We start from the raw sequence: 26,926 nt of genomic DNA on the forward strand, positions 1-26,926 counted from the left end.
TACACAGAGAAAAACAAATAAAAATTTTGTCAGGCAGTGGTGGCACACGCTTTTATTCCCAGAACTTGGGAGGCAGAGGCAGGATCTCTGTGAGTTCAAGGCCAGCCTGGTCTTCAGACTGAGTTCTAGGACAGCCAGGGCTACACAGAAAAACCCAGTCTTAAAAAACCAAAAACAATAAATCTTTAAAACAAACCCCACAGGCCTGGTGATGTGGTTCAGTGAGTAAAGGAACGTGCAGATGAGCCCATTGTTTGCCTTTTATAAAAGCCCATGTAAGTTCCGGTGAGACAGCCTGTCCTAAAAAAAGAAAAGATGGATGGCATCCAAGGTTCAACACCTGAGGCTGTTCTCTGGTGCGCATACTATGTACCGTGTAGACACAAAGATTATGCCAAAAGGTGCTGAGGACAGACGTGGCAGAAACTCTTTCCCAGTACAGCATTATTAGGTATGATACAGTTGAAAGGAAACACTGGTCATACAGAGACAGACTTTTAGTGGCTACTATCCTGGAACTTAGCTATAATTAGGCATGTTTTACAGCACAGTACTGTCCTCAGGTCTAGGTAAAATGTCCCTTTCTACTCAGCTGTTTTCCTGTCACAGAGGGCAAGAGGATCATGAGGTCAAGAAACCTGCTGGGAGCCTGCAATACTTCATAGTGCCTAGATCCCAGGGGCACACTGAGCTGTTGGTTATGCCACTATTTTCAGGAACACAGCATATGAACTTAAACACATTGTATATATGCTAATTTTTTTTTTTTAATATTGGGTAGAGAGTCAGGGCAGGATAATGGGAGAATGGAATCAGTGGGACAAGGAGGGGGGCATAACAGGCTTTGAAAATTCTGAATTTAAATTTGGCTTTCTATATCATTTTGGAAGTCTCTTTGTCTAAAGCAGCAGAAAAGATTTGTTTCAGTTACTGTCCTACTGCTGTGGAAAGATATCAGGAGCAGGCAACTTTTTAAAAAGCATTAATTGGGGGCTTGCCTATCATTTCAGAGCATTAGTCCACTATTATCCAGACAGGAAGAGACAGGCATGTCACTGGAGCAGTGGCTGAGCTTTACATCCTGACCCACAGGTGGCAGGTAGAGAGCAAGGGAGCCAACCCAATGACCCACCTATCCTAACAAGGCCACTCCAGGGCCATACCTCCTAGTCCTTCCCAAACAGTTCTACTAACTGGGACCACATTCAAACAACCCTGTTGGGGATATTCTCGTTCAAACTATCAGTTTGTAATTTTTATTTATAAAGGTGCATGGGTGTTCACAACCATATTCTTGCTCGCTCAAATTCGTCAAGTTTAGGAGTAGGCATGGAAACAGTGTATTACAGGATTAAGAAACAATAACTTCACAACCAGTGCACTTTAAAATTAAGGACAGATTTTCTGAATTACAGTGTAGGAGATGCGTGGTTCAAATTTCCTGGCATGACACCAACTGATAAAAAAAAAAAAGGCACTCTTCTTTACTCAGTAGCTGCAAAAGCTATTTTAGGGGTTGGAGAGATGGCTGATGGGAAGGGCACTTGTTGATTTTGCAGAGGACATGAATTTGTTTCCTATTAAGGCAGCTCACAACTGTCTCTAACTCAAATTCCAGGGAATCCTTGGGGCTGGAGAGATGGCTCAGAGGTTAAGAGTACTGGCTGTTCTTCCAGAGGTCCTGAGTTCAATTCCCAGCAAGCACATGGTGGCTCACAACCATCTCTAATGAGATCAGGTGCCCTCTTCTGGCTTGCAGGCAAAACACTGTCTATATAAAAAATACCTCTTGAGTACTATGCTCTCTTCTGGCTTCCACAGACACCAGGCACGTATGTGGTCACATAGATAGATACCTGCAGGCAAACACTGGTACACATACAGTAAAAATAAAATATTTGAAAATTTATTTGACTTTAGTGTTTTAGACAGGCATTCACATGGCCTTGAAAGACCTTGAACTTCTTGTCCTCCTGCTCCTACCTCTCAAATGCCAGGATCACAGGACTGTATCACCATGTGTGATGAGAAATTACTTTAACTGTAATGGTTTCAGTGTGATGTTTCAAATCTTGAAAATGACAGATATGGGATGTAATAGTCAAATCCACTCATTTACCGCCTAAGACAGCAGAGGTCAGATGAGCCGGCTGGTGAGTAGGTGGTGAGTGTCAGTCCTCACTTACCATCTCTCTTGTGTATGCTATTGTTAATGGAGACACACGACATCAGCATACCTCAGCACTCGCTCTCTCACTGCTAGGAAATACTTCATTTGATACTTAACGGTTGGGATGCACGAATCAATAGTTGTATATTTATTTAGATCATCAAACAGTCATTCCTTTCCTGCACATTCACCCCCACTGTACAAGGAAATGAGTCTAAAAGAGAGAAATGGAAAAAATGCACTTTTAAAAATCATTTGATCAACTGACTGTGTTCATGCCCAAATCAGATAATCTACAGAAGTAAACGGCCTTCATTTTATTTTACTTAGCATTCAGTTTCACTATGACATTTTCATACATGTACATATCTTTGTTTGCTCATTTTCATCGTCCCTCTGTCTCCAAACAGTCCTCTGCTTTCTGCCACAGACATAATCATTCCCGGATAGAGAGAGAACATGAGGTAACTTTCTTCCCCTCATTGCCTTTCTTATCCCTATCTTCCCTTCTACTTCTATGTCAAATGTGTACGTGTGTGTCTAGCTTCAAATCTACATTTCGAGCATTTGAGAAAATATTCGAAATTTGTCTTCCTGGGCCTAGCTTCAGGAAATACTGTTTTATATTAATAATCTTGTTCTAAAAACTAAAGCATGAGGTCAGTCATAGTGGTGGACATTTTTAATCCCAGCACTGAGGGATGGGGTGGGGATGGGGGATGCAGAGGCAGGTGGATGTCTGTGACTTTGAGGCCAGGCTACTATACATAAGTTTCAGGATAGCTAGGACTACATAGACTATGACTCAGAAACAAAATAAAACAAAAACAAAACCCCAAACAAACAAACTAAAAAATGCATTTATAAACATTAAAAATTCCATGGCCTAAGGACGGGGTGGGGGGCGGCGTGGGGGTGGGAGAGGAAGATGAGAATACAAGTAAGGTAACAAAATAACAAAGTATTCCAATTTCCCGAGGTCAGTAAAATATTCTTGAAAGGTACCTGTAAACTGTTGGCAGGAAAAGTATCAGCTATTGTTCTTAGGAATCGTAAAATTTCCTTTCCCCTTCTGAGACCCTGATTTCACACAGGCTCTCAGAGTCAAAAGGCGTGGGTGCTCCCGGGAGTCTAAGGCTTCTACTGTGAGGTACCCCGTCATACTCCCCCCCAATTCCCAATCCTCCTCTATGGAGATGAAAAAGCCACACAGCACGCGTGGGCCAACTCTCACAGCGCTGACGCTGACGCACGGAACTCAGCTTCTCAAACATTGATACACATCGCTCACGGATTTACGTCTCTCGGCGAGTACGATTAAAATGAAAACCTTCAGCACTCAGGCTCGATCTGAAGTCTGCGCACCGTGGGGGGTTTTTCTCGCCGTGCTCCGAAAGCCTCCCGTTCCGTCTCTGCCGGGAGCCGTCACATTTACCACGTCCCTTCAAACGGGGCATCCGCGCCCCGCGTCAGCGTTTTCTCCGACGCCGACCGCGCCGGAGCCCAAGCGGAAGCCAGCGGGGTCCCAAGTCACCTCGTGGTGGAAGGAGAAAGCGGTACCAGGAAGGCCGAGATTCCGGGGCCGACACCGGCGCTTCCCGGGTCCCCGCAGCGCCCGAGCTCCAGCGAGCCTGCAGCCACCAGCCGCGGCGCCAAGAGGACCTCTGACCTCCCAGGCAAGCCCGCGGGCTAGCCCCGCCCCGCCGACTTGTGTCCGCGCCTTCGATTGGTGAGTTCAAGGATCCCTCAGTTCAGCGCGCCCAATGGCGGCTCGGCCGGGACCGGGGGCCCCGCCCCGTGCCCCGCGCCGGGGAGCGGACGAGAGTAAATACAAGAGGAGCGCAAAATGGCGGCGCCGCCGGGCCCCGCATACCGCGCTGTGGCCGCGCCGGCCGAGACGGAGGCGCGCGGCCCGCTGCAGCCCGCCTCGCGCCCGCCCGCCGCGCCCGCCATGCCCGCCAAGAAGGTCCGCACGGAGGAGAAGAGAGCGCCGCGGAGAGTGAACGGCGAAGGGGGCAGCGGCGGGAACGGCAGGCAGCCGCCCGCCGCGCCGTCGCCTCAGAGCTTCGGCGGCCCGGCGGCTTGGAGCTTCGCGGCTGTGCCCGCCGCCTCCTCCGCCGCCTGCCCCGCCGCCGCCCCGGCCTCTCCCCGGAGCCGCTTCTCCTTCCCGGCGAGCCCGGCCACCTCCTCAGCCCCCGCGTCCGCGTCCTCGTCTCCACCACCGGCCGCCCCGTCGCCGCTGCTCGCCCAGCCGCAGCGCGAGCCGCTCCCGCCCGCCGCCGCCGCCGCCAAGCCGCGCAGACCCAAGGAGCGGCGCGAGCGCGAGAAGCGCAGGCACAGCCTCGGCCTCGGCCGCCATGAGAACGGGGAGGCGAAGCCGCCGCCGCCGCTGCCGCTGCCGCCGTCGCGAGGTGGGTGCTGGGGGAGGGGAGCGGAGCGGGGCCCGGGGCGCGGAGCGTGGGGAGCGGAGCGCGGGGCGTGAGGTGGGTGGCGGGGAGTTGGGCGCGGGGAGCGGGGCTCGGGGGAACGGACAGGACCCCGGCTGCAGGGCCCGCTGCGGGGAGTTTGCGTAGGCAGTTTGCAGCACAGAACGGGTTCCCAAAGCTTGCCAAGGGGATCATCGGACTGGGTCTCCGGGAACGCGACGCCGGAAAAGCCTATCCACAAAATATTAAAAAAATTATAAAAGTGGGCGGTGGGTGCATTGGCATCAGCTGGAAGCTCCCTGGACCGGAGCGTCTCGTCCCGGTGAGGGACAGGAGGTGGTGCTCCGGGCATCAAGTGTGCTGTGCGGTTCGCTTTTCGAGCTGCTCCATGCACTTAGGGTGTTTTCAGTGGTTTAACTGTTGTTAACTAGTGCCCCTCAGAAGCAAGCCATATCCCACCACCCCCCAGAGTGCGATAAAGTCAGATGCTTTGACGTTTTTCGGCCAAATCAAGTAACTGCAAAGTGTTTCTGCATAAAAAAAAAATGGGAAATTTCCTTTAAATGTCCTTTTCCAGTATTCTTTTTTGTAATGGGAAATTTCCTTTAAATGTCCTTTTCCAGTATTCTTTTTTGTAATGTAAGCTAGCACAATTTTCAGAATTTCTTTTACAGTAAGGGGTGCTTAGTTGTCTGTGGATATGCAGAGATATCTGATTGTAATGCCAAGTGGACGGGTTGGAAAGGTATACCTTTATGGGATCACGAGGTTATATAAACGTACGTTGACGTTGTCACACCGTGTTGTGAAGTTTTCTGTTTTGTTTTGGAATGCAAGGGAAATGCCAAGCCGTTTCAGCCTTGCAGATCTAATGCTAGCTTAGATCCTGAAAAAATATATGAATAGAAGGGTTCATTATTCACAATTTAAAAGAATGCTACACGTGACTGTGTAAATTTCTACGTCCAAGCCAAGCTAGTGGGCCTGCACTCTTATTCCCAGGCCGTGTAGGGCTGCTGCTGTGTTTTAGAGTGTTGCCTCAGGAATGTTTTGAGTATGAAATTTATTTTTCTTCTGCTCCTGAGTTTTAGGTGGTTAGTATTTTAAATCTCTATATGGCATTGGTTAAATAGAAAGTTTAAGTTATAAAATGCTTGAGTTCATCCGTTTGCAGTTGGAATCATGCATATTTGTGTAAGCGTCACATTTGCTTTTCACGTGTTTTGTGCAGAAGTGGACTCTGTTGATGGAGTGCTTGACTGATGAAAAGAAATAAGTATTTTAAGAAACAGTATTGGCTTAAAATATTGTATACATATACATACACACATTTATATATATAACCATTATGGTGAAGTAGCTGTTAAAGATAGATTTTTACAGTCTTAAATGATGTTTAAAATCCTTCTTTGGGGGACTGTTGAGTTGGTTCGGGCATTTGGCTGTGTGGCATGACCCCACCATCTGGGTTCAGTCCCAGGGACCCTTAGGATGGAGAGAAACAGCTTCTCCAGGCCCTCTGTGATACAACGTGCCCTCCAAATGTAGTGACCCCCAAACCTAAACCCTTTCTTTTGTGGGCTTCCTATTAGTTTTAAGTTATAAGCAGCAATAGTTCTTACATTAAGATGTGGGAAAGATTTTTTTCCCCCATAATCGATGTGGGATAATGATATGTTAACTTTTTTTTCTTCCCTTTTTTTTTTTTTTTTTTTTTTTTTTTTTTTGAGACAGGTTGCTCTGTGTAGTTCTGGCTGCCCTGGAACTCACTCTGTAGACCAGGCTAGCCTCGAACTCACAGAGTTCTGCCTGCTGGGATTAAAGATGTGGGCCACCACATGTAGCTAGATGTTAATTTTTTTTTTTTTGATAGAAACACTTTATTGAGAAAAAATTGAAGTCAAAGCAAAAGATAGTTTTTCAGTGTTTTGATGGATTCTAGAGTTTGAATTGAACTGAATCTGGGTTCTACTTTAACAAAAAAAGTGATAGCAAAGTAACAAGTCTTTAGATATATTTGTTTCACAGGTAGTGTTGCAAGTATACAAGTACTTGTTTATCTTGCAGTATATTTTTCTGTGCCTTTATACAAGTCTTAGTAATGACTAAGTGAAGTATATACTTTTAAATGAATCTCTAAGTTGGCAATACTAGTTCAGTAGTCTCTTGATTACATTACCAGGAATTACGTATAAAGACTTTTAAGAAAAATTGATCTTGCTGGGCCATGGTGGTGCATGCCTTTATCCCAGCACTCAGGAGGCAGTGGCAGAGGCAGACAGATCTCTGAGATAGAGGACAGCCAGAGCTACGCAGAGAAACCCTGTCAACGAAACAAAAACAAGAAAGAATAGAAAAGTAGATCTCAGTTCTGCATCTGTACATTGCTCTTGTATTTACATTGGGGTTTTAAAAACCTGAACTGCTTTTTTGTTGTTTGTTTTTGTTGTGTTTTTTTTGAGACAGGGTGTCCCTTTGTAGCTCTGGCTAGCCAACTACCATATAAAACAAACAGGCTGGCCTCTTTAGTGCTGGGATTACAGGTGTGAGCCACTATGTCTAGTTAGAGCCCCTTTATGTTGTGTGTGGGCCATCACACATGGCTAGATGCTAACTATATTTACCTAACAGAAAACATTTAGATGAAATAAACGTATATTTGAAACAGCCTGAGACAACATTTAATAACTGTTGAGTCAGAAGCATGGCTAATAATTTTCTTACCTATGCAGTAAAATAAAGGTGGGTCAGTCCTAACCTGCCTTTAAAGCTAGGAGGGATAGATGAGCAGATTAAGAAAGTTCTAATCTAGGCACCTTGAGTACCAAGCTCATGTGCTATGTACCTGTCAACTCCAGGGCTGTTGAAGGGCTGCAGCTGTCACGAAGAGGTTTTAGGATTTAAATGAGTGTTGTGTAGTTCAGGCTGGCGTGGAACCAGCTGTGATCTTTCTCCTAAGAATTGTTTTGTTCTGGTTTCTGAACTCACTCTGTAAACTAGGCTGGCCTTGAACTCACAGAGATCCTCCTGCCTCTGCCTCCTGAGTGCTGGGACTAAAGGTGTGTGCCACTACCACCCCATGTCTGACTGGATTTTTAAAAATGCAAAATAACCCAGATGAGATACTGAATTTTCTGTAACACCAAATGAGGTTTGAATTGGAAAATCCAGAACTAGGCATGATGATGCATGCCTGTAATCTGAGCATTTGAGAGGGAGCCAGAGGATTTGGGGTCTTGGGCCAGCCTAAGCTACCTAGTAAGACCCTTTCCTTAACAAAAAAAAAAGTGGTGCATTAAAATGGTGTACTGAAGGTATAATGCACTTTCACACATTCCAACAATGGAATATTTTCTGTCTGTATATGTGTAGTGTGGGTTGTATGTGGGGTGCATGCCCGTGCAGAGGCCAGAGCAGGAATTTAGGTGTTTTCTATTGCTTTCTACCTTACTGCCTTGAGATATTATCTCTCCCAGAATGGGATAGCCTGTCTGTGGCTAAGTTGACAGGCCAGAGTGCCCTATGGATCCACCTGTCTTTGTCCCCCGTGCTGAATGTGCTGACAGTCACATTCAGCCACGCCTGGCTTCTTACATGGGTGCTGGGCATTTGAACTCAGGTTCACATGGGCGAGCAGCCAGCTGTCTTACCCACTGAGCCATCTTCTTAGTGCCATAGTTGAGAATGTTCATCATGGTTGGCACTGCTGAGAGGTAAATAGTTCACTAAGATTGTGTTTGGGGGTAACCTATTGTATTTTGTGCAGCGGGCGGGGTGGGGGGGCACACGCACTTCTAGTAAAGTCTTTCTGTACCCCCCAGCAGCTCTCTGACAGGCTTCTTAGTATATTTTCCATGTGTCTAAATCTGCCAGGTAAATGACAATCCCTTCTGTACCTTCTTCCTGATTTCGTCCAGGTTGCTTCCTCTTAAAGACCTGCTGTGTAAAGCTGTCCACCCTGACACCCTGCAATTTCTCTCATTGCTGTTGTGTTCCTTTTTTCTGGGTCCCCTGCTTTTTAGTTTACTCTCTCATCTTCATTTTTATCTACTAGCAGTACTGTAAGGAACACGTAGAAACTACTTTTTGGGGTTTTGTTTTTACCCCCACACTTGGCTGCTTATCTGTTGAGGGTTTTTTCTCAAGCTGCTCGCTCTGGAAAGTCTGAAGATGGTGTTCTCTTATTGTCTGCCTTCTGACATTGATACTTGGAGAAAGTGATCTCTGAAAAGTGGCCTGTTCTATATCAGCCCTTTCACTGGTTTTTAAAAGCTTAAGTCCTTGTGTTTTTGTTCCTATATTGCAATATCTTTTTTTTTTTTTTTTTTTTTTTTTTTTGTGGGCTCAGCATCTCTGTTACTTCTTCAAGGATGCTAATTATAGTTTCTTTGAAATGTTCTGTTTCCTGCGTTGCTTTTGGTTCTACTAATCTTTTTTTCCTGTTTGTTTTGGTCTCATTTATTTGGAGGCTGCTCTCAAATCTGTGTTATTTTTAGCAGTTCTTTCATATTTAAGAGAAAGTTACCAACATTCATCGAAAGCTCCTGAGCATGTATAGGCAGGGCTTACTGAGCTCATATTTTTATCTGCTTTTTTTTTTTTTTTTTTTTTTTTTTTTTTCTGGGTTAAGCACTCACTGTTTCTTCAGACTAAACTTCATTTTTGGCTCTTTTGGGCCAGATGTTGGACATAATGGCTTCCTCACCCAGATGAGGTGGCCTAGCATGCAAAAGTTAATTTCTTCACAGGTATGGAAGCTGCAAGCCTGAGACTGATCTTACATAACATTCATAGTTTTGTGTGTAAAACCCAGGAGCCATGTGCATATGCTATTTGTCTTTTTTTTAAAGACTGGCTTCCTTCATGTACTGATCTCCAGTTGTTTTCATTTTTACAGATGATGTAAGTCTTCTTTATGGCTGATGATGTCACCTTTTCATAGGGTGGTTGTTGGAACGATACGAGCCTGGCATTTTGTATACATTGTTTATAAAAATCTAGAGGCTTAATATACCCTTAGAATTTATTTGTTTATTTAATATGTATAGGTGTTTTGTCTGCATGTATGTCTCTGCACCATGTGTGAGCCTGATACCTGAGGCCAGAAGAGGGTGTGGATCTCTGGAACTAGAATTACAGCCAGCCAGCAGCCACTGTGTGGAAATTGAATGTGAGTCCTCTGAGACAGCAGCCAGTGCTCTTAACCACTGAGTATCTTTCCAGCTCCATTCCTGTTTGTTTGTTTGTCTTCATTGTGGCTATTCCTAAGGGATGAGAATCCAGCCTTGCTTTTCTGTCTAACACATTGAAACCTTTTAGCTTCACTGAATAGCTGATAGCAGGAATCTGATAATGCATATGACTTCCTGGTTTTTGGAAATGCCATGCATATATTCTGTTTTGTATAAACTGTAAGACAATGTGTATTCATTCTTGTGTATATATGGAGGTGTGTGTGCATGTGCCATAGAGTGTGTAGAGGCCAGAGGACATCTTTTAGGCAGGAGCCCATTATTCCCTCCACCCTTGTCTCAGGATTGAGCTTTGTTGTTGGGCTTACTGGGAAGTGCCTTTACCTAGTGAGCCACCTCCACAACCCTATACTTGTTTTTTGAAAGAAATTAATATTTCAGAAGATTTAAGTTATTATAATCTCAACTTTCTACCTTCCTCAGTGAATTAAACCTTTCAAATTATAGATGAACTGTTTAAAGTAAGATATGGAGAAATAAAAGTTATGATTATGATTATTATTTTAGTTTTTCGAGACAGGGTTTCTCTGTGGCTTTGGAGCCTATCTTGAAACTAGGTCTTGTAGACCAGGCTTGTCTTGAACTCACAGAGATCTGCTTGCCTTTGCCTCCAGAGTGCTGGGACTAAAGCATGAGCTTGGCTAGCTGGCTAAAAGTTATTATTTTTTGCTAGAATAAAAATAACAATTATGAAATATTTCTTACAAAATCTTAGGTGTAGTAGAGAAAACAAAAGTATGTGTCTTATCCAATAAACGACTTTGTAACTACAAACCACTTTTAATTTTGAACATATGCTGATCCTTATGTTGAACATTTTATGTTCTTGAACTATAGATTGAAAAAATATTTAACATTTAATAATGAAAAATGTTATATAGAAGAAAATAAAAAACAATGTAATATATTCTGGGAATAGCCATCATATTGCTTCAATTTTACTTTTTTAATAGATTTTTAATTCAGAGCCATTTTCATTGGTTTGTTATGTGGATCATTATTCTGAAATGTAGCAGTTGCTCTACTATTGTTTTCTTGCTGAATTGCTGGTGAATATTTTATCTTAAAGATAGTGTATAGGCTGGAGAGGTGGCTCAGTACTTGGTACTCTTGAAGAGGACTGAAGTACAGTTCCCAACACACTTTGTGGCTCACAACTGCCTATAACTCTAATTCCAGGGGATCCAGTGCATCTTTCTGACAACTTGTGGCTCCTCCGACCCCCATGTACTCATGCAAAAAACCTTTAAAATGATTATTGGAAGATTAATATGTATGGAATATTCAGTGGTCTGTGAGTAAAGCCATTTGGATGAGGTTGATGACTTAGTTTTTATTACTTATTTTGCATGTATGGGGGGGCGGCATGTGCCATGGTGTGCTTGTGCTTGTGGAGATCAGGGAAAAACTTTCTGTAGTCAGTTCTCTCCTGGAGACTGAAGTTAGGTTGTTAAGCTTGGTATCAGGTGCCTTAATCCTTGTGTTAATTACTTTTCTGCTGCTGTGGTAAAACACTGTGACCAGAAGTAACTTCACAGAAGAAAGAGTTTATTTTGGTTTATGGTTCTAGAGGGATAAGAACCCATCATGGCAGGGAAGCATGGTAGCAAGCCCCAGGCCTGGCAGCAATAGTAGGAGCTGAGAGATACAAAACAGAGAGAGCCAGCCAAAAGTGGAGCCTGATACCCCCAGTGACACAGTTCCTCCGGCAATGGTGTACCACCTCTGTATACCAAACAGTGCCATCAGTTGGGGGCCAGGTGTTCAAATGGGGCTGTCTCTCACTCAGACTAAGTGTGTGGAACCCTCTCCCCAGCCCTGAGATGTGAGGCTCTTGTGCTCAATTGGAGGATAAGCTGGCATAGGACTTGAAAGTCTCACATTCTCTTCTTTTTGTCAGTATAAGGAGTTTACACTTCATTTTGTGGGCATTAACAAGGTAGGTTTTTGTTTGTTTTTTATAGGGTGATAATATCGGAAAAATACTTGGTAGAATGTATAATGGATTGGCTGAAAGTATAGGAGAGAGATATTAACAGTATTGAAGACCTACTATATTAGTAAAAGTAACTTTTTTCTTGTAATTGATAAAATGGCTGATATTCTGAATGCAAAAACTTAACTACTTTTAGAAGGAATATATAGTACGGTATATTGGTTGTTAAATCTGTAGCAAGAAAATTGGATTTATTCAGGCTAGAGAAATGGCTCAGTTGTTAAGAGCACTGGCTGCTTTCCCAAAGGATCTGGGTTCAATTCCCAGCTCACAAATGTCTGTAACTCCAGTTCTAGGGTATCTGACATCCTTACACAGTCATACTTGTAGGCAAAACATCAATGCACATAAAGTAAAAATAAATCATTAAAAATTCATACACAAATTTGTGACTTCAGATGGAGAAGATAAGCATATGATTTAAAAATTGTGTGTAGGCCTGCAGAACTGAATTTGAGTCATAAACGAATACCATATTTTAGAGATCTCTTATTAGATATAACTCAAAATTAGTACTGAGTTCATGTATACTTTTTGTTTGTTTGTTTTGTGAGTAAGGTTTCTCTTTGTAGCTTTGGAGCCTCTCCTGGAACTCGCTCTGTAGACCAGGCCGGCTTCGAACTCAGAGATCCACCTGCCTTTGCCTCCCCAGTGCTGGGATTAAAGGCGTGCGCCACCACTGCCTAGCTCAACTCTGTGAAATTTGTATTTGCTGTTGTCAAATATTTAGCTAAGCTTTCATCTTTTGGGTATTTGATAAGTGTTGGGGGAAATGAATGAGTTGCATATCATTTGAGCCCAGAAGAGATCCTTGTCATTCTGAAAAATTTTAGCATGTCTTTCAAGCTGTGAACACAAAAGGGTGATAATAGAATTAGAAGTTGATGAGGAATTTACAGACAATGGACAGACTAAAGCAAACACAAGAGATAGTTATCAATGGCTTGAGAGTTAAAAAGGAAATGAACTGTGTGGGTAATGGAATTATATTTGGTTAATAACGAGTTGTCAAAATTGGTTACCCTCAAATAGCTTTTCATTATATTGTAAAACAGAATATTTTGTGTTTTAAATGTTTGTTTACCAACCTGGGTTAACCTGCAATAATTTGGGAATGGAAGGATAATTGGGAAAGGAGTATGATTCTTTTTTCTAGAATAATACTGTCCCGGATAGAAAAGGTCTGTGTTCAAAAATGCCATATTCAAGTATAACGACTATTTTTAGTAAAATCTGATCTGTTTCCTGTAGGTGCATATGTTTTATGTAATTTTGCTGTTTTAAAAAAATACTTGAGATTTATTTGTATGTGTCTGCATAAGTGTATATGTTCCACATGTGCATAGCTTTTGCAGACTAGAAAAGGTCATCAATTACTGTCAACCATACAGATGTTGGGAATCATACCCAGGTCCTCTGGAAGAGCAGTCTATGCTCTTGCCCATTGAGCCATCTCTAGTCCCTTAGATGGAATAGATTTGTGAGTGAAAATAGTCATGTGCAATATGCAGTAGAAGAAAAGCACAAAAATCAGGAAGCCTTACTAAATTTGTGATCTATATATTTTTTCCAGACAGTGCTTTTTCTTTAGTCCTAGCTGACTTATTGTGTATTAGGCTGGCCTTGAACTAGTCTTTATCTGTTTTTACCTCTCAAGTGCTGGGATTATAGGTGTGACCCACTATGACTGACCCTGAATGTGTGCATTTGTGGGGCGGGGTTAGAGGGGGTGTTATAGTGGCTAGAAAACAACCTATGGTATTGTTTCTCTGGAGAGCCTCCCTCCTGGTGTGTTTCACTCCCTTGCTCCTTTTTGAGACAGGCTGTTAGAAAAGGGGTGGGGTTTGCACCTTAGTCTAGGCTGACTGTTCAGAGAGCCCCAGGGGAGCCTGTTCTTCCTTCCCAGCACTGGGATCACAGACTTACACAACCAGGCTTGGCCTTTTCTTATATGGATGCTGGAGATGCAGCTCTGGCTGTCATATCTGTGCAGCAAGCTTATTGCTGACTGAACTATCTCCCTCATCTGAATCCTTATCTTAGTAAGAGGGGTAAAACCTAATTTCATTGTTTCCATCTCTAAAAGGAAACATTTGGGCTAGATTCTCCAAGTTCTTGTAAACCTTCGCATTTTATGATTTTGTGTGCTGTTGGTTTTTGTTAACTTGACACAAACCAGAGTCATCTGGGAAGAGGGAACTTCAGTTGATGACCTGCCTGGATCAGATGGATCTCTGGGCAAGCCTTTGGGGGTATTTTCCTGATTAGTGATTGATATGGGAAGGCCCAACCCTCTGTGGCTGGCACCACCCCCTGGGCAAGTGGTCCTGAGTTGTGGAAGAACTCAAGACAGCAAATAACATTCCCCATTGTCTCTCTTCCTGCCTTCTTGAGCTTGTGCCCAGACTTCCTCTGATGATGGACTGTAGCCTGTAAGTCACGTAAACCCTTCCCAAAGGTGATTTTGGTCAGGGTTTTATCACAGGAACAGATAGGAGCCAGAGATTCATGTTATAGCCTAGGGTGACCTAGAGCTGACTTTGGAACCCGAGCTGGCCTTGAATTTGTGGCACTCCCGCTTCAGTATCTGGGGTAAGGAGTTACAGATGGGAGAGCCAAGATGGCTTGGTGTGTGTCTGTTACCTTTTGAGAGATGACAGTATAATAAACTGATCCCCTGCCCATATTTTAAATTTGTATGTGCATGATTGATGTGCATATTCATGTAAGTATGGGCATGTGTGTATCATGGCATCCATCCTGAGGCCAGATGAGAGTCTCAGGTATTGAGCTGCCGTGCTGACTTTGTGTGGGTTCTCCAGGGTTCTCACCTACGTGGCCTTTTCACCAGCCTCTCTCCATGGGTGCTTGAGCCCGTGTGTACACACACACACACACACACACACACACACACACACACACTTTTGTGCATGGGTATGTATACTTGATTAAATTTTTATTTAGATTCATTTTAAATTGAACTAAATAGAATTCCTTTAGGAAAATTATCTAATAACATTAGTGAAATATATAACCCTTTATGATTTAGGCCTGTAATTGTTTCTATGAAAAATGTGTTTAAAAAATGTATAAAGGTCATAGGGTGCAATGGTAGAGGTGGCAGGAGAGTTGTTGGTGAGAGATGAGCAGCAGCAGCTGTAGCTGTCACCACCATAGCCACAGCCACTAGAGCTTGGTGCTGCAGTGCTACCCTTGGCTCCATGGGGAGCTCACCGCCTGCTTGAAGCACAACCTGGCTCTGCTGGCCTGATCGCCTGCTAACAGCCAGCTAACCGCAGCTACAGCTACAGCTACAGCTGCTGGTACAACCTTGTCCTTAGAGCTGTTCGCCTCAGCACTGTCCTTATGCCCAGGAACCTGGATGGTTTTGTTCACAGCCGGCCTGCCCTTTTTTGACCCACACACCTCTAGCACAACAAACAGGAAAGTTAATGAAGCCACAGTACCATGTTGGCTCTTACCTACTCAGGCACCCTTGTTGTGGGCAGTTTGCTGTTGCTATCAAATACATGGATGAAGGACTGGATTCCCATCCGGGAAGAGCTGCCCAGTGGCATCCAAGTGCCTGAGGGAGTAGTCCTGGTAACGAAGGTCAGCTTGGGTATCTCTGGTGTCATTAAGTTCCTGGACTGGTTCCAGAGGCCTAGACCACATTGATCCTGGAGAGATCTGAGCTGTGGCTAAAACTGCTTTGAATTTATCATGAAAAGGGAACTTTGTAAGAGGAGCGAACCCACGGTTTGCAGGCTCTGGAAACCACGGGGGCATTGCTATAGCTGCAGGTAGCTCTATTGCTACATCAGGATGGAGAATATCTTAAAAATGGTTTTTTAGATGTATGCATATGAGTGTTTTTGCTTTTATGTTTGCACCATGATGTGCCTGGTTCCAGTGGAGATGAGAAGAGTGCGTCATAACTGAAGGAACTGGAGTTACAGATGGTTGTGGGCCATGATGTGGGTGCTGGAAATGAAACCAGGTCCTTGGCAAGTGCTCTTCAAGGAGGAGAGCATAACTGATGTAAGTTTGTCAGAGGTGCCACTCAAGGACACTTAACTCACTGGAACCAGAGTGTGTAGCACTGGAGAGTGATCTGCTACAGTTACTACCATGGAGGCCAGCAGCTGCCTGGTTCCTGTCAATCCTGCTGGAACACATTGTATATTAAGATGCTACTTTTAGACACTAATAAAGTCATCACCAAGGGCCAAGTTTTCTTTAAGCAGAGGTGGGCATGGTGGCACATACCTTTAATCCTAGCATTTGAGAGCAGAGGCTGTTGAATCTCTGAGTTTCAGGCCAGCCAAGGCTATACATGGAGACCTTGTCTTTTTGTTTTTGTTATTGTTTGAGGCAGGGTCTCATTATATAGTTTTGGCTGGTCTGGAGAGATCCCCCCTGCCACTGTCTCCTGAGTGCTGGGCTTAAAGGTATGTACCATAATGCCTATCTGAGACTCGTAAAATCAGTATTTCATTAGATGGTCTTAGCTTTGAGATCATCATATGGGCAATCCTTACAAGAAATCCAGGACCTCGATGGATTCAAGATGTAGGTCCTTCTATTCCAGGAAACTGCTGAGATTAATTTTCTAAGGCCTTTCTGGAAGTACACTTTCAGATGCTTGAGGGAGGAGAAGCTCCCCTCTCCAGGTTCCTGTTACCACTAACAGTTCCTGCTATAGGAAATGCACAACTGACTTCAGACTGGGTCCCTGGAGGCTGCCTCCTAGGAGCAGAGAAGAGGCTCAGTTCCAGGTACCCTGATACTCGCTGATGTCCCTGGGGCCTCTTGCCTCCTTACCAAATGGGTCTCTTGGACGATTCAGAGGGGCATTGCTGACTCATGCAACTTCAAAGCAGTTCTGAGTTAGTTTCTGTAGCATACCTTTGCAAGCACTTGGGAAACTGAAGCAAGATGATCAGGAGTTCATGAGATCCTGTCGAAAGGGAAGGCAGGTGTACAGTAAAAACAAAAAGTAACTTAGAGAGAAAGAGAGACAGAGACAGAGAGAGAGAGAGAGAGAGAGAGAGAGAGAGAGAGAGAGAGAGAGAGAGAGAGCGCACGAGAGCAAATGTTACAGCAAACACTGGATGTTGGATGTTGAAGATAACTTTCAGGAGTTCTCTCCTTCCGCTGTGGGTTCAGGGTGAGTCAGGTTGCTAGGCTTTTGTAGCAAACATTTTTACCAGGTGAGCCATTTTACCAGCCTAAGAAAAGCAGTTTACCTTCTAGATCCTCTCTGGGGTGGGGGCTGTGTGTGTGTGTGTGTGTGTGTGTGTGTGTGTGTGTGTGTGTGTGTGTGTGTGTGTGTGTGTGTGTGTGTGTTCCCCATTAACCTTTGTTATTGTTAGAGAAAACCCAGCAAAGTCCCACATTCTGTACTCAGCAAGACACAAGATGAGTGGACCAGAGTTTCTTACAGGGGCTGACAGCAGAAATGCCCTAGGCTTCAGGCCACCCTCTCACATGGTGTTCCTTCTCCAAAGGTACAGTAATGGGGCTGCCTGTTAAGGAAGTGAACTGGCATCTTAGTCTTGATATCACTCCTAGTTAGATAAGTCTTCAGGAAGCCCTTGAAGGTGGTCTCTTCCTACACTCTACATCTGTGGGGCTGTTTTGAGTAGGATGTATGGGCTGCTGGTTCTGTATGGGCGAAATATTGTATAGGGAAAGTAAAAGAAGTCTTACTAGTTTTTTTGGTTTTTGTTTGGTTTTTCGAGACAGGGTTTCTCTGTGAAGCTTTGGAGGCTGTCCTGGAACTAGCTCTTGTAGACCAGGCTGGCCTCAAACACTCAGAGATCCGCCTGTGCCTCTGCCTCCCGAGTCCGAGTGCTGGGACTAAAGGGGTGCACCACCACTGCCCAGCTGTCTGACTAGTTTTTAATGCTTGGCTTCTGTTGCTTTTAAGCAAACTTTTTTCTTTGAGACAGTCTCTCTGTGTAGCACCCCTGTCTGTCCTGGAACTCATTCTGTAGACCAGATTGGCCTCAGACTCACAGAGATTTGCCTGCCTCTGCTTCCTGAGTGCTGGGATTAAAGCATGTACTGCCATGCTAGCCTTTTTTTTGGGGGGGTATTTTATTTGTTTTGTTTTTGTGTGTGTGTGTGTGTGTGATGGGTGTTTCTCTGTAAAACAACTCTAGCTGCCCTGGAACTTGCTTTGTAGAGCAGGCTGGGTGTAACTCACGGAGATCTGCCTGCCTCTGCCTCCCAGATGCTGGGATTAATGGTGTGCACCACCACTGTCTGTCTGGTTTAGATTTTTCAAAAAAAAGTTATTGCAATTCGTTTATTTTAGTGTGTATAGGACAGGAGTTGGCTCTCTTCCACCACGCAGGACTCAGAGATTGAGCTCCGGTCATCAGGCTTGGGATGAGATGCTGAGACATCTTCACTGGCTCATTTTAATAAAACTGTAGAATGAGAGTTTGGTTCTTTCATTTCTGTTGTCATCATTAACCAGAAAGAACTTATTTATTGTTTGTCTTGTGAAATATAACTTAAATACATTACTTACTTGGAGATCACATTTACTGCAATAGCTTTTTAGTCTGTTTAAGATTCAGTGATCAGGGTAGTTCTGCAACTGATATATCACTTACAATGTCTTACTGCTTCATGCCTTAGTTTTATAGAATATTGAAAACAGAAAGAGGATTTTTATCTCACTTTTAGAGACAATCTTTTGGGACTGGAGAGGTGACTCAACAGTTAAAAACATGGGCTGTTCTAACAGTGGGCCCAGGTTCAGTTCCCAGCACCCACATGTCAATGCAACAGTTGGTAACTCCAGTACTAGGGTATCTGACTCCCTCTTCTGGCCTTGAAAAACCTAAAATATAAACAAAGTTTCCTGTTATAGTTCTCTGTTGCTATGACTGTTATTGCTATACTGTGTTATGGGATGCCTTCCTAATAAAATTCTACTGTCAACTTCATTAGTTATCATAAGTGTTGGAAATAAAGTGTGTGCTGGCTTTGGTCTTCATAAAGACAAATGCCATCATCTCTTACACCAGTTAAGTCACTCGCTCGTGTCGCTGAGCAGTTGCTGTCAGAGCTTCGGTTTGAACTTGAGTATGTGTAACTACAGAGCCTGAGCTGCTTCCACTATGTACATTTAAGATTGCTAGTTAGCATAGTTTTCAAAATTTTGCTTCCCCCTCTGTTGCTGTGCTTTTCTTTTCCTGCTGTTGTTTTGCTTTGTCTTTTTCCTTGTTTTATTGATATTTATTATTGTATGTGTGTGTCTTAGGGTTTCTGTTTCTAAGAAAATATTATTTCTGTTGTGGTAAAACACTATGGCTGAAAGTCACCTGGGGGAGGAAATGTTTTATTTCAGCCTGTGGTTCACCTTACAGTCCACCAAAGAAGGGAGTCAGAGCAGGAACTCAAGGCAGAAGCCATGGAGGAGCTTCCTTAGCCAGGGACCACTAGCCCAGGGGTGGCATTACCCACAATGGTTGGGCCCTTCCATATTAATCACTTATTTAAGAAAATGTCCCACAGATTTGCCAACAGGCCAATCCTATGGGGACATTTTCCCAGTTAAGATACCCTCTTTCCCAGGCTAAGAAAAAACCAAATAGAGCATGAGTGTTTGTTTGCAGGTGTGTAGGTGTGTGTGTGTGTGTGTGTGTGTGTGTGTGTGTGTGTGTGTGTGTGTGTGCATGTGTACAACATGTATGCATCGTGCTCGTAGGGCACAAAGGAGGTATTGGGGCCCCTGGAGCTGCAATTAGAAATGACCTGTTGATGGGAATTGAACCTTGGCCCTGTGCAAGCACAGCAGGTGATCTTAACCTCCCAGTCATCCCTCTGACATCAGCTCTCCTGTTCTTGAATATTAAGTGATGAAGACTTTGTAGTGCTGTACAAGATATAGGTTGTTGTTACTGTAGGAGCACTTGTGCTAGGTTTTTCTCGTTTATCAAGGAAAAGAATGACGGAATACTAAAAAACAAAAGGCTGTGTATGGGTCTGCATAGCCTGGATCTCAGGAGCACAAGTAACAAGTTCCAAGATCCTCCCAGTCCAGCAGTTTACATCCTTATGAACTTAGTTGAATGAAGCTCAGGTCTTCTTTGTTGTTGTTTTGTTTTTTGAGGCAGGGTTTCTTTGTGTAGCTCTTGCTGTCCTGGAACTCACTCACTGCAGAGCAGGCTGGCCTCAAGGCTGGAGATCTGACATCCTCTGCTTCTCAAGTCCTGAAATTAAAGGTGAATGCCACCACAGCCTGGCTCTAAGTTCTTAATATATATCAGTTTTTCCTGATTTAAAGACCATTTACCCTTTCAGCAAATTATGTCTACTTGAATGAACAAACATCTAGAGGAGGGGTCGGGGTCAGCTATTTTAAATACTGTCTGTCTCATGCCTGTCAAATCACATCTGTCTCTTTATGCGAAAGATTTGCTTTTACATTCCTAGTATTACCCCCTCACCACCGCTTTTTTTCTTAATTTTAAGACAGGGTCTTACTATGTAGCCCTGACATTCCTGGAACTCACTATATTACCAGGTTGGCTTCTAACTCACAGAGATCCACCTGCCTGTGCCTCCCTGGTGCTGGGATTAAAGGTGTGTGCCACCACATGCCTGACTAATTCTGAATCTTAAAAAAAAACGTTTATATTATGACTACCCTATTTTGTCCTTCTGCTTACATGTTCTAGGAATTAAAGAAGTGAGCAGGGGGAATGCAAAGTAAACTATTTGCAATTTATCTGGAGAGTGAGTAACATAAACTAGTAGAGATACACACTGTTAGCTCTCAAACCCTGACCAAAGGCTAAGTGAGGAGCCTTCTGACACATCAGAGCAGACACTGGTCAGATTCTCCCAGCATCCCACAGTCCCAACCTGTTATGGGGTCCTCCTGACTAGCGTACCCCGCCACCTAAGCCAGCCATTTTGGCTATGCTAGCCCATTTATCTTTTGGCCTCTTAGCTTCCTGGCTCTTCCCTCTCCCATGGCCCAGTCAGCCTGCTGGTCATGCCTACTATGTACTCTCCCAGATGTCTCTGCCTCTAGCTATATTCTCCTTTTTATCTACAATATGCCTTCTTTACCACATCCTCCTTCCCTCCCGCCCACCCACCCACTCTTTCTTTACCTTTGGTTTTTTGAGACAGGGTTTCTTTGTTTAGCAATCCTGGCTGTTCTGGAACTTGCTTTGTAGACTAGGCTGGCTTCAAACTCACAGAGATCTGCCTGGCTCTACCTCCCCAGTGCTGAGATTAAAGGCGTTCACCACCACTGCCTAGCATAAAATCATTTTTAATTGGTAGGGACCAAGGAATTCTCAAAAGGGGAGTATATGATTTTGGCAAGTAGAGTTGGGTTGGACAAAGGCATTCTTAACTGTAATTAGCAAAAATGTTGAGATACTGCATTTGAGTAAGGAATCATTCTGGCATGACATTGATGAGCAGTGGAAGAAGAGACAGAAAAATCCAGTATTGACCACAGAAATTTTGAGTGGTCTACCAGTGTGACAGAACTAAACCTGAAGAAAAGACAGTGCCTTTCTGGACCTCATTTGGAAGAATAGCCTTTCCTTTGCTTGCCTTTGATATGCAGTGTAAACAAAGCTCTGCCAAGCCTACCATCCCCCTTTTGTCCATTTCAGGGTCCTCTGAGCTGTGTGAGATACATTCAGTTATGCTTCTTCCTTTGCAAAATTAGTGTGTTCACATGATCAGACATGTGAAAATGGAAGCCTTACACCTTACAATCTTCAACGAACACATGAGAGAGCAAAGAAATTTCTGGAAGTCTCCTACCGATCATGGCATTCCCTGTACTTCTGTGAGGCATAGCTATACCCTGTTTTCCCAAGCCTGGACTTATTAAACTATGTCCTCCTTTAGTCCGTGTAGTGGAACTTCTAGGCCCTGCTAACACCATTGGCATTTTCTTTTTTTAGTTAGGCAGGAGCAAGTCAGGTTTGTTTAATATTTTTTAAGCAAAAGAGTGATTATTTTGAAGAGATTTAATTAATGTGTTGCCCTTTTGAGATACTCATAGTTTTAGCTTTTTAAAAATGAATAAGCAAACCAATGGATTGTGTTAGGGTTTTGAACTGTGGTCCTCTGCAAGAGCAATAAGTGTTCTGTTGACCCATCTCTCCAACCACCAGTGAACCTTTTAAAAGAACCTCATTTTTACTAAACTGGGTAGTGAGTCAGAGTATGTGATAGGATGACCTTGAAGCTGTGATCCTCCAGTCTCCACCATCTCAGTGCTGGGATTACAGGCATGAGCCACCATGTGTGCTTTATCCAGTGCTGGGGGTTGAGGATAGGGCTTTGCATATTCCAGGCAACAACTTTGCCAGTTGAGCTATGTCCTCAACCCCTAACTCAGTTTAATCATTTCCCACATCTTAGTAAAATCACCAATTCGACTTTACTAATATATTTAATCCAGGTCAGAGATCTTTTTCTGTAGGGCTTTATTAAGTCTTAAAGATTGCCTTTGTTTCTGTTACACAGTGCGTGATGCTCATTTCTGCTCTGTTCCTGTATTCTGTTCTTGGAGGTTTGTAGTGGCCCTGTTTTCACTCTACAGTAACTGGCTGTCTTCTAAGCCAGGTGTGCATGTCCTCTACTTTTTTTATTCATTCATTCATTCATTCATTCATTCATTCATATTACTATTTTTACTCCTTAACTTACTTGAGCACAGTTCATTGTTTGCATTCTTGGGTGGCCGAAATGATCATGCTGCTATTTGGCTTAGGACAACTTGGACCCCCTCCCCCCATATGTCTCTCTCTCTCTCTCTCTCTCTGTCTCTATGGAGTGTGTGTGTGTGTGTGTGTGTGTGTGTGTGTGTGTGTGTGTGTGTGTGTGTAAACAGTTTCTCTTGTTTTAAAATCTGACTGGATGTACGGGTGTTTATATATACAGACATGCGTTCACACTGGCATACATATGCACATACAGACATGTGTGTTCATATTAGTGTACATATGCACATACAGTAGCCTCTGTTTTCATGGACTGCATCAGGAAGATTTTATCAATGCTTCCACTCTGTTCTAAACATTTTTTTGTTGCTCTTTGTCTTGTGTGTTGTAGGTGCATGTGGAGGCCAACACTCAATCTGTGGCCCTCAGGAGCCACTACCTTATTGTTTTGTTAGTGTGTGTGCATGTGTGGAGGAAAGGGGGCCGCTTTGGTGGAGTTGGTTCTCATTTCCCCCTTTGTGTGTGTCCCAGATGGTCAGCTGCTTTACAGCTCAGCCATCTTGGTGGCCCCCCTTTTTTTGAGATAGGTTCTCTCATTGGATCCTGAGGCTTGAATGCCAGTTCTGCTAGCTGCCTATCAAGCTTTAGGCTTTTCTAGAATCTTGTGTTTTTGGAGTCATGTAGTGTGTGGTGTTTTAAACTGTGTTCTTTCAGTTAGTGATACTCATGTAAGTTTTCTGTCTTTGCATGGCTTCATAGCTCCTTCCTCCTTCTTAGCATTGAGAATATCCTATCCGTTGGATGTATCAGAGTTTACATTCATCCGCTGAAGGATACTTTGATGCTTCCTTCTGTTTTAGATAATTATGAATGAACCTGGTATAGCTATTATGCATGTGTTTTTGTGTAGATCTAAGTTTGTATTTTTTGGATAAAAACTAAGCAGTGAAATGTATTGACTCATAAAAATATGTGTGGTATTGTAAGAAAACACCCACATGTCTTCTCGCACTCCCGCTAGCAATAAATGAGAATCCCTGCTGTTCCGCTTGCTTACCAGCATTTAACAGGGCTGTCAATGTTCTGGATTTTGGCCAATTTAATAGCTACATAGTGACATCTTGTGGTTCGAAGTTCTAGTGACAGATAGTGTGAAGCATATCTTTGCATGAATATATTTATTTTATTGAGTTTTGAGACAGGGTTTCTCTGTGTAGCCTTGGCTGTCCTGGAACTCCCTCTGTAGACTATGCTGTCCTCAAACCCAGAGATCCTTCTTCTTCTCCCTCCCCAGTGCTGGGATTAAAGGCGTGTGCCACCACCTAGTCGTCTGTATATTTTTTATTGTGAGGTCTTTGACCTGTCTTTACCCAGTCTGGCTTTGTTGCCCATCTTTAGAGGAGTCTGTATTGACTAACAGTAATTGATGGTTATTTTTTCACTTGTGTGGTTTGTGTTTCTGTTTTCCATAGTGTCTCTGGAAGAACATTAATGAACCTAGCTCACCAGCATTTCCTTTGACATATTACCTTTGTGTGGAATCAGTGGCTCCCACTTCATGTAGATCTCCAGTGTCTTCCAGCAGTTTTAGTAGCTTCTCCTTTGTTTGAGCATGCCTAGCCAGTTGTGGTGTTGTCTGTTGAAAATACTCTTCTCCCTTTACTTTCACTCAGTTGTCAAACATCAACTGCTTGCTGTAAGGTGGGTGTGTTTCTGGATGCCAGTTTTGTCCTTCTGATCTTTTCTTTTGCCAATAACCATCTTGATACCTTTTAATACTTTCTAAATAAAATTGTGCTTACATCGTTTGGCTTTTCAAACAGTGTATTGCTCTTACAGTAGAATATTTCGTGCTCTTATTCTAAGGCTTATGATGAGAAGACAGGTTAGAAAATTTAATCTAAACTTTAGATTAGACTGTGAAAAATAAAAGTATACTTTTTTTCTTTTTGTCTCACTATGTAGCTCTGGCTGTCTTGGAACTTACTGTATGGACCAGGCTGACCTTGAAGTCACATAGGTCTGCTTGGCTCATGCCTTTAATACCATGTACACTTTACAGTCAAGACCAGAAGGGGTCTGAAAGCTTGATAGTTACCAAGCTTGCAGCGATTAACTTTGAACTTCTATCTTTTGAGCATGTAACCTCACTTTACCATAGCTGTGCCGTGTTGAAGAATTGCATGGAATTTAAAGGAGACAGTTAAGATTGGATTTTCAGTTTCTCAGGACTAGTGAGACCGCTCATCAGGTCAGGGAACCTGCTGCACAAGCTTGTTGGCCTGAGTGCAAACTCCAGAGTGCATGTGAAAGATAAAGGAAAGCACTGACTCCACAAAGTTGTCTGCAGACATCCACATGCACGCTGCAGTGTGTGCACACCTGCTCCCCTCCCCGCCAGTCTCAGAGAGGCACACATGCACTAAGGAGGAAGAGGGAAGGATGTGAATGTATCGTTTTCATATTGAAATGTGTTACCAAAAGTAATTTCACCGTTGCTTATTATGCTTTAATGTGGCTGCTGGAAAATGCAGATTTGCAAATGGCATTAATATTTCTGTTAGAAAGATCTGATTGAGAATGCCATTCTCGTTATCACATGATTATTGCCCAGATTAGGGTAACACTTAGGAAAGAAAGTAGGGAGAAGTTTTTAAGGGATTATGCAATACCCATATGCACTGTAAAACCTCTGTTGTTTACAAGATTGTGTGTTTCCAGTATAGTTTTGTAATAATAATAAGGGACATATTTTGAAGGCAAGGGACATATTGCTTTGTTTTCATTGTGCATATATTTATCCTTGATTAGATTCATAGCAAGTTGACTGAACGAACAAAAATTAATAAAATAGTATGCATTTCATAAAGTTGTTTGATTTTTTTTGTTTTGTTTTGTTTTGTTTTTTGAGATAGGGTTTCTCTGTGTAGCTTTGGAGCCTATCCTGGCACTCGCAATGGAGACCAGGCTGGCCTCGAACTCACAGAGATCCACCTGCCTCTGCCTCCCAAGTGCTGGGATTAAAGGCGTGCGCCACCAACGCCCGGCAAGTTGTTTGAATTTTTAGGCTATAGATCAGTAAGTTCTTATGCCCTATAGTTTACTAGCTAGCCCTGTTCTTCCTAAAATGTAGAAGGTTAAGGGAACTAGTATCTAGTCTTACTGTAGTCTGTGTAGTCATTTTCTTTCTTTTTTTTAAGTGAGAAGTTTTAGAAAGGGAAGTGGGGGGAGAAAAAAGAGGTAAAGAGACACACTGACACAGAGAGGACAGAAAGAGAAGAGGGAGACAGGGAAAGTCCTGTCTGCTCCAGGGGAACAGCAGGAAAGAGAGAGCGGAAGAGCTCTGTGTAGTCATTTTCTGTCTTCATTTAATTCCTATGATAATCCTGTGAGGGTGGTGTCCCCCACCGTCCCTCAGGGTTGGAAGTTTGTTAACAGGATGAATGTGCTCAGTTTTAGAGCTGTGACTTTCCAGCCTATTTATCTGCTTCAGTAGAGATAGCCTATTGTATGTAATTGGAATCAATCCTGTATTGTGGTTGACATGAAATCAGTGAAAAATAATCATTGAAATGAAATGTGCAGTGATAAATTTTGATCTGTATTGTGTGCTCAGTGAAAGAAATGTAGAGATGTGTCCTAAAACTGAGAAAGAAAAATGACATATTTTTTCTGGTCATCATGATTTTTGTGTGTATGGTGTTTTATTTTGTTTTTGTTCTTTAGTTGTTTTGTCTTTTGGGGGCGGGATCAGGTGTTAATATCTTGCCCTTGGCTGCCCTGGACTTGGTGTGTAGACCAGGCTGGCCTCCAGCTTGCTGCAATTTGCCTGCCTCTGTCTCCCTCTATTCTGGAATCAAAGGCGTATATAGTTCACTCTTCAAGTTCTTGGAGAAAAAAAGATTGTAACAGTTTTTAATTTTTTTTTATCTTTTCAGATAAAATCAAAGACAAAATTAAAGAGAAAGACAAAGAAAAAGAGAGAGAAAAAAAGAAGCATAAAGTAATGAGTGAGATCAAGAAAGAAAATGGAGATGTAAAGATTTTGCTGAAAAGTAAGTTTCTATTTAGTGAACATTTTCTACATTTTATAATGTTCAGCCTACTTAGTAGCCAAGCTCTTAAAGTAAGAAATCTTATTTGCTACTGAATTTTGCTAAGAATAACAACACTGCAAAAATGAAGAGTAAAATCTACTTGAAGTCTGCGTGGTGACCTGCTTTGGTATATGCATTCAGTGAGTTATTAAAGTTTTCATGGCTAAGCTTCACTAAACAGATAACTATTTTAAAAATAAGTTGTATGATTTGGTGTATGCATTGTAGTTTGTAATCATATTTATATAGTTTGATATGGTGACAGAG

General features: G+C 43.1%; 2 protein-coding genes across 4 annotated transcripts in view; one reads left to right on the top strand and one right to left on the bottom strand.

Annotated features, from left to right (window-relative positions):
- The window catches only part of LOC107978387 (endogenous retrovirus group K member 113 Gag polyprotein), a 39,320-nt gene extending 35,905 nt beyond the window's left edge, over positions 1-3,415 (bottom strand). The window contains exons 1-2 of one of the 3 annotated variants that reach the window (XM_035450551.1): positions 3,176-3,415; positions 2,238-2,384 (exon numbers count right to left, since the gene is read on the bottom strand). The gene's annotated coding sequence lies outside the window, so the exon portion shown is untranslated. Of the gene's footprint in view, positions 1-2,237 lie in introns of all 3 variants that reach the window. The other 2 variants (XM_035450554.1, XM_035450553.1) reach the window with 2 other exon arrangements.
- Positions 3,416-4,001: 586 nt separating this feature from the next.
- Rsbn1l (round spermatid basic protein 1 like) overlaps positions 4,002-26,926 on the top strand; it is a 62,483-nt gene continuing 39,558 nt past the window's right edge. Inside the window, exons 1-2 of the mRNA XM_027393454.2 lie at positions 4,002-4,581; positions 26,501-26,617. Of these exons, the coding sequence (XP_027249255.1) occupies positions 4,017-4,581; positions 26,501-26,617 (682 nt within the window). The 5' untranslated portion in view covers positions 4,002-4,016. The remainder of the gene's footprint in view (positions 4,582-26,500; positions 26,618-26,926) is intronic.

The sequence above is a fragment of the Cricetulus griseus genome, assembly GCF_003668045.3.
Source record: "Cricetulus griseus strain 17A/GY chromosome 1 unlocalized genomic scaffold, alternate assembly CriGri-PICRH-1.0 chr1_0, whole genome shotgun sequence".
NCBI lineage: Eukaryota > Metazoa > Chordata > Mammalia > Rodentia > Cricetidae > Cricetulus > Cricetulus griseus.